We start from the raw sequence: 12,562 nt of genomic DNA on the forward strand, positions 1-12,562 counted from the left end.
TGCCTCTGCCCCGAGCCCCTGGGGCTGCTCTTGGCCAGGCAGCCTCAGTGGGAGCCAGCACTGGCTGCAGCCCCAGCGGGGCCCCCAGGACAAGGCCCAGCAATTGAGAGGCCAATGGAAGCACTGGGCAGCAGCACAACCCTCAGCAGAGTTATTTGGACAATCATGGGCTGGCCACAACTCCACTGCAGCCTCAATGGGAATGTTCCCTGTCCATGCTGGACTTTGAAAATAAGCTGTTGGAGGGGGCGGGCAATAAAACACTCACTGTTTTCTGTTCCAGGAATACCAGATTCCAAAGCAGCAGAATAGGAAGACAAGCTCCAAATAAAGCATGCCTGCCAGAAACGCTAGCCAGCAGTCGGTTCCCTGACAGAAGCCCCTTCCGAGGCCATCCTGGGCATCGGGAACAGGTCTTGTGGTGCCGGCTGCATCTGTGGGAGCGATGGGGAGCGTGAGCCCGTGCTGTGCTGCACTGCTGAGCTGGCAGCACGGTGGATACAGGCAGGACGTTCTCTGTTTCCCTCAGAGCTGGGGCCTGCAGGCACCTTGCCGGCCCTTGGCACAGGCTGTGCCAGCCAACAAAGCCCAGCAGGCCGGGAGGAGAGCCCGGGGGCAGCGCAGCTGCTTGGGCAGTGGCTGCTGCCAGGGACACGGGCCAAAGCCATCCCTGAGCAGCCACTGCCACCCCTGGCCCTCCCTGCCCCGTGACAGCTCCCCCAGCCCCAGGGGACAGGCTCAGGCCCTGTCAGGAGCCAGCGCAGCCCCTGCCCAGTCGGGAGCCAGGGCTGCCTCTGGCCCTGGGCTGGCGGCAGGGCTCCCGCTCGGGGCTGCTCCTGTGCCTTGGGCCTCTGGGCACTCAGGGCCAGCTCCGCAGCAGCTGCAGCGCCAGGGACGTTGCTGCACCCGTCCCTTTTCCCCGGGGCTCTGAACCAGCTCCAGAGGCCTGGAAGCCGAGGCGCCTCCAGCTTTGGCTGCTGCCGGGCTGGGCAAGGGCAGGCCCTGGGAGAAGAGCTGCTGCCACACAGCCCCGGCCAGGCCTGAGCCCGGCACAGCAATTACCTGCTGTGCCTGTGCCCATGTCTGGCATCGCCTTCCTTCCTGCAGCAGGGGCTGCCAATGAGCCACTGCTTCTCCCTGAGTGTTCCTCCTCCTGAACAGCCTTTTGGTCCATCACTTGAAAAAGGAAAAAAGGGACAACTGGATCAAATGGAAATATTCCCCACTGGGGAGGTGGCACCTTCAGGAGGCAATGCTTGTCTAAGTCACAGGTAAAGATCAGGAAAAAGCCCAGGTAATTGGGGCTGGGCCAGTGCACTCCCTTATGCAAACAGCTGCACCTCCTGATCTTCTCAGAGACTGGGAAATGGCAGGGGATCTCAGGCCCACAGTACAGTTGGGGCACCCTATCAGCTAATGCCAAATTCCATCCTGCAGAGGCTGGGGAGGAATTGCAGCCAGGCCAGGTTGGGAAACAGCCCTGCAGGCCGTGAAAGCAGCAGCGGGGCAGCGAGGCTGCCATGGATCCCTTCCTGCTGTGCCGGGCACGGCGTGTCCAGATGTGCAGCCAAAGGCACCGGCTGCTGAGTCCCAGGGGAAGCATGAGGGAAACGCACCCACCTTGTCCTCCGGGTGCTTCCTTCTGTGTTTGTCTCAGGAATTCATCTGAGTCATGAGACTTTTTGGCGGCAAAAACTAGGGTCTTTCCTTTTGGAGGACCTTAAGAGAAAGTAGTTCCATTTCCCAGGAATGGATCCCACAAAAGCAGGACTCAGCCTGTGGGGTCAGCAGGGACACACTACTCACCCCTGCCATGGGAGCTGGGTTGAGGCCAAGCATCCAGCCCTGGAGCTTGTGAAGTCCTCCCCGCAGACACACCTGTAACTCAACAGCCACAGAAGCTTCTGCCATCTCTGCTGATCTGCACGGGCACCACTGAGCCGCAGGAGCGGTGAGGGGTTCGTGCAGGGCGAGGGTACACACGTGCATGGTTCTGTGCTGGCACCTGCAGCGATGCCCCCCTGGCCCAGCTTTGGGCTCTGAGCTGGCAGCTCTCCCAGGGGAAAGGCCTTGACCTACCCTCAGCATCTCCCAGAGCCTCAGTCCTGGATGTGGGGCCTTCACCGGCAGGTTCAGCTGCAAGGAAAGGCAGGACAGAAGAGCTCCTGTGGCACTGCAGGAGATCCTCAGGCTGCCCACAAGGCTCAGCCCCGGGGCACAGCCCTGGGCCCAGCCCCTTCCCTCTCTGCTCTTCTCTGTGGCTGCACAGAGCACACGGAAGGACACACTGGCACAGCACACGGGAGGAGGACTGAAAGATCAATGCTCCTTCCTCCCACTGACAGCGATCCTGTGGGAGCCCTCAGGCCTCCAGAAGGGAGCAGGGAAAGATTCTCAGAATCCTTCAGCCCTTACATAATGTTAAGGGAAATGGTTTATAAATGAGCTTTGGTTGCATTGATCCTGATTATTCACTAAGGAAAGGCCGAATGAAAACTTGCCCCCAGCATCCTCCAGGAACTTCAAACCATCCTTCATCAGGACTTCCTGAAAACCCATGTCACGATTCCAGTCTAAAAGGGAGCAGAGATCAGAACCATATCTGTGGCATGCTGGGATCCCCTAATGCTACAGGGAAAAGGGCACTGCAAGGGGGTCGGGTAAGGCTATGGGACCCAGATGGGAATGGACATGGCCAAAGGTGCACAGGGGCTTGGGGAGCTCTGAGCTGGCTCCTGATCACTCTCCACACTCTTTCCCTGCCCTCAGCAACATCCCTGGGAGTGGTGGCTGGAGTAGCCCAGGGCCCTGGGGCTCTCTCCCTCAAACTCACAGAAAATCCACACTAAATCCTTGGGGAAGACTGCAGCAGGCAGTGCCACAGCTATGCCTCCTTGCTACACTCCCTCCTGCCCTCCTTCTGCTGGGACAGCTCCCAGATCCCAAGGGCAAACAGCCAGGCCCTCTCAGGACACACTGGAGCCTTGCTCTCCCCCTCTGTCCTTTCCCCACCGTGGGCACCCCGTGCAGTCACTGCCAGGTTTCAGGACATGTCTCCCATGGAGGGACCCCAGCAGGACTGCTCAGTACCCGAGTGCCCTGAGCCTGCTCGGGATAATTCCCCTGGGCTGTGCCGCTCTAGTCCAGGCTGTGCCCGCACTGCCAAGCAGCAGAGAGGGCAGCTCAAGCCTCAGCAGGGCTCAGGCCCAGAGGCACAGCAATTACCTCCTGTGCCTGTGCCTGGCATGGCCTCCCTTCCTGGAGCCGAGGCTGGCACGGAACCACTGCTTCCTCCGGGAAATGCATCCTTCTGCACAGGCTCTCCTTTCATTTCTGGAAAATGGAAAAGAGACAGCTGGATAAGATGGAAACATTCCTGACTGGGAATGGGGAAGGTGAGGCATCACTTGTGAAAGGAATGGATAAGGATCAGAAAACAACCAGGAGTTTGGGACAACCTAAGGCTGCTTCCTTCCTCAAACAGCCCCAACATCTGATCTGCCTGGATATCAGGAAATTGCAGGGGATCAGAGGGTAGGCATGGAATGTGGTGCAACTGGGGCTGTCTGTCAGCTGATGCCAAATGCCTTCCTGCAGAGGCTGGGCAGAAGCTGCAGCCAGGCCAGGCTGGGAAACAGCCCTGCAGGGCGTGAAAGCAGCAGCGGGGCAGCGAGGCTGCCATGGATCCCTTCCCGCAGTGCCGGGCACGGCGTGTCCAGATGTGCAGCCAAAGCTCCTGGCTGCTGAGTCCCAGGGGAAGCATGAGGGAAATGCACCCACCTTGCCTTCTCTGCAGACATTCCTTCAGCATTTGCCACATGATTTCTAATGGGTCCTGGAATTTCTTGCCTGCCATGTCTTTGGTCTCTCCTGTCGTAGGACCTTAAGAGAAAGTAGTTCCATTTCCCAGGAATGGACCCCACAAAAGCAGGGCTCAGCCTGAGGGGTCAGCAGGGACACACTACTCACCCCTGCCATGGGAGCTGGCCTTTTGTGCAGCATCCAAGGTAGGAGTTGGTGAGGTCGTCCCTGCAGACACGCCTGTAACACAACAGCCACAGAAGCTTCTGTCACCTGGTTCTTACCAGTCAGTCAAACATTACGCCTTGGTGGGACAGTGAGAACATACCTGCAGAATGCTCAGAGGGCTTCACAACTTCAGAGCGCCAGGCTAATGGGGAATCCTTCCCAGCCTCCCAGTCTGGAAGCAAACCAAGATGAGAACTGTTTCCATTGTGTGCTAGGGCTGGCTCTGGCCCTGGGCTGGCGGCAGGGCTCCCGCTCGGGGCTGCTCCTGTGCCTTGGGCCTCTGGGCACTCAGGGCCAGCTCCGCAGCAGCTGCAGCGCAAGGGACGTTGCTGCACCAGTCCCGTTTCCCCGGGGCTCTGAACCAGCTCCAGAGGCCTGGAAGCCGAGGTGCCTCCAGCTTTGGCTGCTGCCGGGCCGGGCAAGTGCAGGCCCTGGGGGAAGAGCTGCTGCCACACAGCCCCGGCCAGGGCTGAGCCCTGCACAGCAGTTACCTGCTGTGCCTGTGCCCGTGTCTGGCTTTGCCTTCTTTCCGGCAGCAGGGGCTGGCACCGAAGATGGAGTGCTTCCTTTAAGAAATGCCACCTTCCACTGAAGCACTATGTCCATCTCTTGACAAAGGAAGGGAGACAGCTGCATCAGATGGAGCTGTTTCCCACTTGGGTGGTGGCATCAGAGGTAATATTTGTGAAATTTATGGAGCAGGAAAATGGCCAGATTACAGTGGCATGATGTGAGCACTTCCACCTCCAAACAGACACCCTTTTCCTAATCTGCAGGACTGGATATAGTGGGGGATCTCAGGGTGTGTTACAGTTTGGGCATGGCCTGTCAGCTGATGCCAAATGCCTTCCGGCAGGGGCTGGGCAGAAGCTGCAGCCAGGCCAGGCTGGGAAACAGCCCTGCAGGGCGTGAAAGCAGCAGCGGGGCAGCGAGGCTGCCATGGATCCCTTCCTGCTGTGCCGGGCACGGCGTGTCCAGATGTGCAGCCAAAGCCCCCGGCTGCTGAGTCCCAGGGGAAGCATGAGAGAAATGCACCCACCTTCTCTTGTCTGCAGGGGTTCCTTCAGCTCTTGCCTCATCTGTTTGGATGGTTGCAGGGACATCGTATCTGTTGTATCTTGGACTTTCCCTGTTGGAGTACCTTAGAGAAAAATATTTCCATTTCCCAGCAATGGATCCTACAAAAGCAAGGCTCAGCCTTTGAGGTCAGCAGGGACACACTACTCACCACTGTGATGGGAGCTGGGCTTGCGTATAGCATCCAAGGTAGGAGCTGGAGAAGCTGGAGAAGTCCTCCCTGTAGACACATCTGTAACACAACAGCCACAGAAGTTTCTGTCACCTGCTTCCTGCCCGCTTGTCTACAATTCTTCCTTGGTGACACACCGAGAACATACCTGCAGGAGGCTCCAAGGGCTTCAAAACTTTATTCATCCAAGCTGATGGAGAAGCCTTCCCAGCCTCATCTAGAACGGAGCACAGATGAGAACACTTTCCAGGGTGTGCTGGGATCCCCTTCTGCCACAGGGAACTGGGCACTGCCAGGGGGTCGGCTATGGCCGTGGGAGCCAGATGTGAATAGACATGGCCAAAGCTGCACAGGGGCCTGGGGAGCTCTGGGCTGGCTTCTGGTCACTCTCCACACTCTTTCCCTGCCCTCAGCAACATCTCAGGAAGGGGTGGCTGGAGCAGCACAAGGCCCTGGGCCTCTCTCCCTCAGACACAGAGGAAATCCTCCCTAAATCCCTGAGGCAAACTGCAGCAGGCAGTGCCACAGTTATGCCTCCCTACCTCCTTCTGTCTCTCCTGCCCTCCTTCTGTGGGGAAACCCCCCAGATCCCAAGGGCAATCAGCCAGGCCCTCTCAGGACACACTGGAGCCTTCCTCTCCTCCTCTGTCCTTTCCCCACCGTGGGCACCCCGTGCAGTCACTGCCAGGTTTCAGGACATGTCTCCCATGGAGGGACCCCAGCAGGACTGCTCAGTGCCCTGAGCCTGCTCGGGATAATTCCCCTGGGCTGTGCCGCTCTAGTCCAGGCTGTGCCCGCACTGCCAAGCAGCAGAGAGGGCAGCTGAAGCCTCAGCAGGGCTCAGGCCCAGAGGCACAGCAATTACCTCCTGTGCCTGTGCCTGGCATGGCCTCCCTTCCTGGAGCTGAGGCTGGCATGCAACCACTGCTTCCTCCGGGAAATGCTTCTTTCTGCACAGGCTCTCCGTTCATTTCTGGAAAATGGAAAAGAGACAGCTGGATAAGATGGAAACATTCCTGACTGGGAATGGGGAAGGTGAGGCATCACTTATGAAAGGAATGGATAAGGATCAGAAAACACCCAGGATTTTGGGACAACCCAAGGCTGCTTCCTTCCCCAAACAGCCCCAACATCTGATCTGCCTGGACACCAGGAAATTGCAGGGGATCTGAGGGAGGGCATGGACTGTGGTGCAACTGGGGCTGCCAGTCAGCTGATGCCAAATGCCTTCCTGCAGAGGCTGGGCAGAAGCTGCAGCCAGGCCAGGCTGGGAAACAGCCCTGCAGGGCGTGAAAGCAGCAGCGGGGCATCGAGGCTGCCATGGATCCCTTCCTGCTGTGCTGGGCACGGCGTGTCCAGATGTGCAGCCAACGCCCCCGGCTGCTGAGACCCAGGGGAAGCATGAGGGAAATGCACCCACCTTGTCTTCTCTGCAGACGTTCCTTCAGCATTTGCCACATGATTTCGAATGGGTCCTGGAATTTCTTTTCTGCCATGTCTTTGATCTCTTCTGGTGGAGGACCTTAAGAGAAAGTAGTTCCATTTCCCAGCAATGGACCCCACAAAAGCAGGGCTCAGCCTTTGGGTTCAGCAGGGACACACTACTCACTGCTGCCATGGGAGCTGGGCTTATGTGCAGCATCCAAGGTAGGAGTTGGTGGAGTTGTCCCTGCAGACACGGCTGTAAAACAACAGCCACAGAAGCTTCTGTCACCTGGTTCTTACCAGTCAGTCAAACATTACACCTTGGTGGGACAGTGAGAACACACCTGCAGAATGCCCAGAGGGCTTCACAACTTCAGAGCGCCAGGCTAATGGAGAATCCTTCCCAGCATCCCAGTCTGGAAGCAAACCAAGATGAGAACTGTTTCCATTGTGTGCCAGGGCTGGCTCTGGCCCTGGGCTGGCGGCAGGGCTCCCGCTCGGGGCTGCTCCTGTGCCTTGGGCCTCTGGGCACTCAGGGCCAGCTCTGCAGCAGCTGCAGCGCCAGGGACGTTGCTGCACCAGTCCCGTTTCCCCGGGGCTCTGAACGAGCTCCAGAGGCCTGGAAGCCGAGGCGCCTCCAGCTTTGGCTGCTGCCGGGCTGGGCAAGGGCAGGCCCTGGGGGAAGAGCTGCTGCCAAACAGCCCCGGCCAGGGCTGAGCCCGGCACAGCAATTACCTGCTGTGCCTGTGCCCGTGTCTGGCATCGCCTTCCTTCCTGCAGCAGGGGCTCGCATTGAAGATGGAGTGCTTCCTTCAGGAATTGCCACCTTCCACTGAAGCTCTATGTCTATCTCTTGACAAAGGAAGGGAGACAGCTGCATCAGATGGAGCTGTTCCCCACTTGGGCAGTGGCATCAGAGGTAATATTTGTGAAATTTATGGAGCAGGAAAATGGCCAGGTTACAGTGGCATGATGTGAGCACTTCCACCTCCAAACAGCCACCCTTTTCCTAAGCTGCAGGGCTGGATATAGTGGGGGATCTCAGGGTGTGTTACAGTTTGGGCATGGCCTGTCAGCTGATGCCAAATGCCTTCGGCAGAGGCTGGGCAGAAGCTGCAGCCAGGCCAGGCTGGGAAACAGCCCTGCAGGGCGTGAAAGCAGCAGCGGGGCAGCGAGGCTGCCATGGATCCCTTCCCACTGTGCCAGGCACGGCGTGTCCAGATGTGCAGCCAAAGCCCCCGGCTGCTGAGTCCCAGGGGAAGCATGAGGGAAATGCACCCACCTTCTCTTGTCTGCAGGGGTTCCTTCAGCTCTTTCCTCATCTGTTTGGATGGTTGCAGGGACATCTTATCTGTTGTATCTTGGATTTTCCCTGTTGGAGTAACTTAGAGAAAAATATTTCCATTTCCCAGGAATGGATCCTACAAAAGCAAGGCTCAGCCTGTGGGTTCAGCAGGGACACACTACTCACCCCTGAGATGGGAGCTGGGCTTGAGTGCAAAATCCAAGGTAGGAGCTGGAGAAGTCCTCCCTGTAGACACATCTGTAACACAACAGCCACAGAAGCTTCTGTCACCTGGTTCCTGCCCGCTTGTCTACAATTCTTCCTTGGTGGCAAACTGAGAACATACCTGCAGGAGGCTCCAAGGGCTTCAAAACTTTATTCATCCAAGCTGATGGAGAAGCCTTCCCAGCAACCTCATCTAGAACGGAGCACAGATGAGAACACTTTCCAGGGTGTGCTGGGATCCCCTTCTGCCACAGGGAACTGGGCACTGCCATGGGGTCGGCTAAGGCCGTGGGAGCCAGATGTGAATAGACATGGCCAAAGGTGCACAGGGGCCTGGGGAGCTCTGGGCTGGCTCCTGGTCACTTTCCACACTCTTTCCCTGCCCTCAGCAACATCCCTGGGAGGGGTGGCTGGAGCAGCGCAGGGTCCCGGGGTTCTCTCCCTCAGACACAGAGGAAATCCTCTCTAAAACCCTGGCGAAAACTGCAGCAGGCAGTGACACAGTTATCCATCCCTCCCTCTGTCCCTCCTGTCCTCCTTCTGCTGGGACAGCTCCCAGATCCCAAGGCCAAACAGCCAGGCCCTCTCAGGACACACTGGAGCCTTGCTCTCCCCCTCTGTCCTTTCCCCACCGTGGGCACCCCGTGCAGTCACTCCCAGGTTTCAGGACATGTCTCCCATGGAGGGACCCCAGCAGGACTGCTCAGTGCCCTGAGCCTGCTCGGGATAATTCCCCTGGGCTGTGCCGCTCTAGTCCAGGCTGTGCCCGCACTGCCAAGCAGCAGAGAGGGCAGCTCAAGCCTCAGCAGGGCTCAGGCCCAGAGGCACAGCAATTACCTCCTGGGCCTGTGCCTGGCATGGCCTCCCCTCCTTCAACAGATGCTGGCACGGAACCACTGCTTCCTCCAGGAAATGCTTCTTTCTCCACAGGCTCTCCTTTGATTTCTGGAGAATGCAAAAGAGACATCTGGATCAGATGGAAACATTCCTCATTGGGAATGAGCCATGGATCCCATCCTGCTGTGCCGGGAACCATGCGTTCAGATGTGCAGCCAAAGCCCCCGGCTGCTGAGTCGCAGGGGAAGCATGAGGCAAATGCACCCACCTTGTCCTCCCTGCAGCATTTTCTTCAGCACTTGCCTCATCTGTTTGGATGGTTCCAGGGATATCTTCTCTGTTGTGTCTTGCATCTTCCTCTTCGGAGGCACTTAGAGAAAAATATTTCCATTTCCCAGGAATGCATCCCACAAAACCAGTGCTCAACTTGTGAGGTCAGCAGGGACACACTACTCACCCCTGCCATGCAAACTGGTCTTGTTGGCAATAACCACCAATGTACGTATGAATCTCCTCCCTGTAGACACACCTGTAACTCAACAGCCACAGAAGCTTCTGCCATCTCTGCTGATCTGCACGGGCACCACTGAGCCGCAGGAGCGGTGAGGGGATCGTGCAGGGCGAGGGCACACACGTGCATGGTTCTGTGCTGGCACCTGCAGCGCTGCCTCCCTGGCCCAGCTTTGGGCTCTGAGCTGGCAGCTCTCCCAGGGGAAAGGCCTTGACCTACCCTCAGCATCTCCCAGAGCCTCAGTCCTGGATGTGGGGCCTTCACCGGCAGGTTCAGCTGCAAAGAAAGGCAGGACAGAAGAGCTCCTGTGGCACTGCAGGAGATCCTCAGGCTGCCCACAAGGCTCAGCCCCGGGGCACAGCCCTAGGCCCGGCCCGGCCCCTTCCCTCTCTGCTCTTCTCTGTGGCTGCACAGAGCACACGGAAGGACACACTGGCATTGCACACGGGAGGAAGATTGAAAGCTAAATGCTCCTTCCTCCCAATGACAGTGATCCTGTGGGAGCCCTCAGGGCTCCAGAAGGGAGCAGGGCAAGGTTTCCAGATTCTTTCAACCTTAAGATTATGTTAAGGGAAATGGTTTGTAAGTGAGCTTTTGTTGCATTAATCCTGATTATTCACTCAGGAAAGACAGAATGAAAACTTGCCTCCAGCATCCTCAAAGAACTTCAAACCATCCTTCATCAGGACTTCCTGAAAACCCATGTCACTATTCCAGTCTAGAAGGGAGCAGAGATCAGAACCATTTCCATGGTGTGCTAGGATCCCCTTCTGCCACAGGGAACTGGGCAATGCAGGGGTGTTGGGTAAGGCTGTGGGAGCCAGATGTGAATGGAGATGGCCAAAGCTGCACAGGGGCCTGGGGAGCTCTGGGCTGGCTCCTGGTCACTCTCCAACCTCTTTGCAGGCCCTTTGCAACATCTCTGGAAAGGTGGCTGGAGTAGCCCAGGGCCCGTGGGGTCTCTCTCCCTCCCACAGAGGAAACCCTCCCTAAAGCCCGGGGCAAAACCATCCCCAGCGCTTCCCAGGGAGCAGGGAGCGCTGTCCCGGGAAAGGGCAGCCAGGCTGCCGGCTCACCTGCTCGCCGCGCTTGCAGCGGAGCAGCCTGGGCAGCCCTGGCAGGCAGGGCCACGGCCAGGAGCAGCAGGAGTAGGAGGCGCAGAGCAAGGGCCATGGTGCCTTGTCCTCCGCCAGTCCCGCAACTCTTGCTGCCACCGCTGTCCTGACACCGCTGTCCCAACGTCAGCACCGCTGCTGCCACCGTCGCTGCTGCCGCAACAGTTGTGCTCAGGGACTGACTGCTGGCTCCTTGTGCTGCTATGCAACCACGGGGCTCTGGCACCTCTGGCACCTCTGTGACCTCAGGGCCTGCTGAGAGCTCAGCCTGCTGTGACCCCAGAGCCCTGCTGTGACCTCATGGCCTCAGCTGTACCCCCAGAGTGTGTGCCCGTCTGCATGAATGGACTGCCCTGATTGTAAATGTTTTGCTTCATCAAAGGGCCATTGCTCAGCAAAACCTTTCTTTTGCCTGCTGACATTGCTGGTCAGGCTGCTTCCCTCAAGATGCTCTTGATTGTTGCAGTTCAAATTTATTTTATTGATTTCATTTTAAGTGTTGTTTAAGGGCTCTGTTGTGCCCCCATTTTTTTCCTGAGTTGGTTTACCTGTGGGTTTTACCCTCCCTCCAAACTGTCCCTCGTGTCCTTCCCAAACCCTTGTTCCAGCTCTTTCCCTGCCTGTCAAGGCAACCCAGCCCCTTGGTTCCCCAACCTTTGGGCCAATCCCTGACTGCAACTCCCCTTTGGCATTCCCCTACTCCTGGGAGCCCCACTGGCCCTTGTGACCCATCCTCTCCACCCTCCTACCCCAATTGGCCCCAGACACTTGATGTAATCCCCTCACTCCTCTCCTGAGGATTCCCTATTGGTTCATTGTTTGCATCCACCCCATGACTTGTATGTGTACAAAACCCCTTGGGCAGTACAGCTAGGGGCTTCTCATCCTGTTCTCTTCACCTGGACTAAGGTGTTCCTTGCAGAACCTGAAGACAGGGAGCCTCCTCCTTTCTCCTGTGCTTCGTTCCTGTCGTGGCTTGTGTCTGGCACTGGAGAGCAAGTGGCACTAAAGGCTCTGCCTCTGGTAAATCCCCATAGCGAGGCAGTTCCCGACTCCTGCCGTAGTGCCGGAGTTCTAAGAGCTAGCCCAGGTTCCAGCACTCACTTCACTAATGTACCGAATGCCCCTTCTTCAGTGCCCGCTCTGGTGCTCTGCCATCTCACACAGAAGAGTGTGATTCACATACTGCAGCCCAGAATTAGGTTGTTGCAACATTGAAATGGGTGTGGTTGGCAGGATGGCTGGCCATAAATCACTACAGAACTAAAGCAAATGTGTGCACTGTGCCAGGCTGGACTTGAATAGACACAGGAATTGTGGAAAGATGAGACAAGATAGCAGAGAACAATGGAAAAGCCAGCTGAAAAGGAGGACATGCTAAAGGAGTTATTTGTGCACATTTGGGGCTATATTTTTCTTGGGTGCAAAGCAAAATGAAAAGCTCCTAAATGCCCAAAAGATGAGAACTGTGTGTGGTAAATAGGTATGATTCATGCTGACAAAATTGAAAGAGTAATCAATACTGATACAGTAATTAATATTTGGAAATAATAAAACAGTTAAAGGTGTAATGCCAAGCAAGAAAGGGAGAGGAGGGGTTATCCCTCTCCCCACCGTTCTCCTGCAGCTGTTCAGAACAGGAAGAAGCAAGAGATAACAATGACTGAATTTAGTTGGAAGAGAGGAGAATTTGGTTGGACACCAGGCAAATGTTGATTATATGAGATTCACTGCTTTAATGTTAGAACTCAATATTGGTTTATACAGTACCAGCTTGGTGCGCATGTTTAATCCAAAAGATGAACTACAGAACATGGAGGAAGAGGAGAGGCCTTCCTCAAAGAAGATCCCCAAAGAGTGGTACAACTTACTTAAAGAAGTGTGGA

General features: G+C 56.8%; 1 protein-coding gene and 1 long non-coding RNA gene across 2 annotated transcripts; both read right to left on the reverse strand.

Annotated features, from left to right (window-relative positions):
• Positions 1-3,225: 3,225 nt before the first annotated feature.
• LOC135307162 (uncharacterized) lies at positions 3,226-6,795 on the reverse strand. Its single transcript, XM_064431798.1, has 9 exons — positions 6,699-6,795; positions 6,144-6,251; positions 5,427-5,495; positions 5,258-5,338; positions 5,069-5,170; positions 4,521-4,637; positions 4,130-4,201; positions 3,781-4,041; positions 3,226-3,333 (listed from the first exon to the last, which is right to left on the reverse strand). Exons 1-8 carry the CDS (start codon positions 6,772-6,774, stop codon positions 3,962-3,964), a joined length of 705 nt encoding a protein of 234 aa, XP_064287868.1. The 5' UTR covers positions 6,775-6,795; the 3' UTR covers positions 3,226-3,333; positions 3,781-3,961.
• Positions 6,796-9,318: 2,523 nt separating this feature from the next.
• Positions 9,319-10,715, reverse strand: LOC135307368 (uncharacterized). The gene is made up of 5 exons (XR_010368071.1): positions 10,638-10,715; positions 10,208-10,279; positions 9,781-9,837; positions 9,508-9,579; positions 9,319-9,420 (listed from the first exon to the last, which is right to left on the reverse strand). It is a non-coding gene; the product is annotated as an uncharacterized LOC135307368 (long non-coding RNA).
• Positions 10,716-12,562: the final 1,847 nt, after the last annotated feature.

This window comes from Passer domesticus, chromosome 9 (assembly GCF_036417665.1).
Source record: "Passer domesticus isolate bPasDom1 chromosome 9, bPasDom1.hap1, whole genome shotgun sequence".
Classification (NCBI taxonomy): domain Eukaryota; kingdom Metazoa; phylum Chordata; class Aves; order Passeriformes; family Passeridae; genus Passer; species Passer domesticus.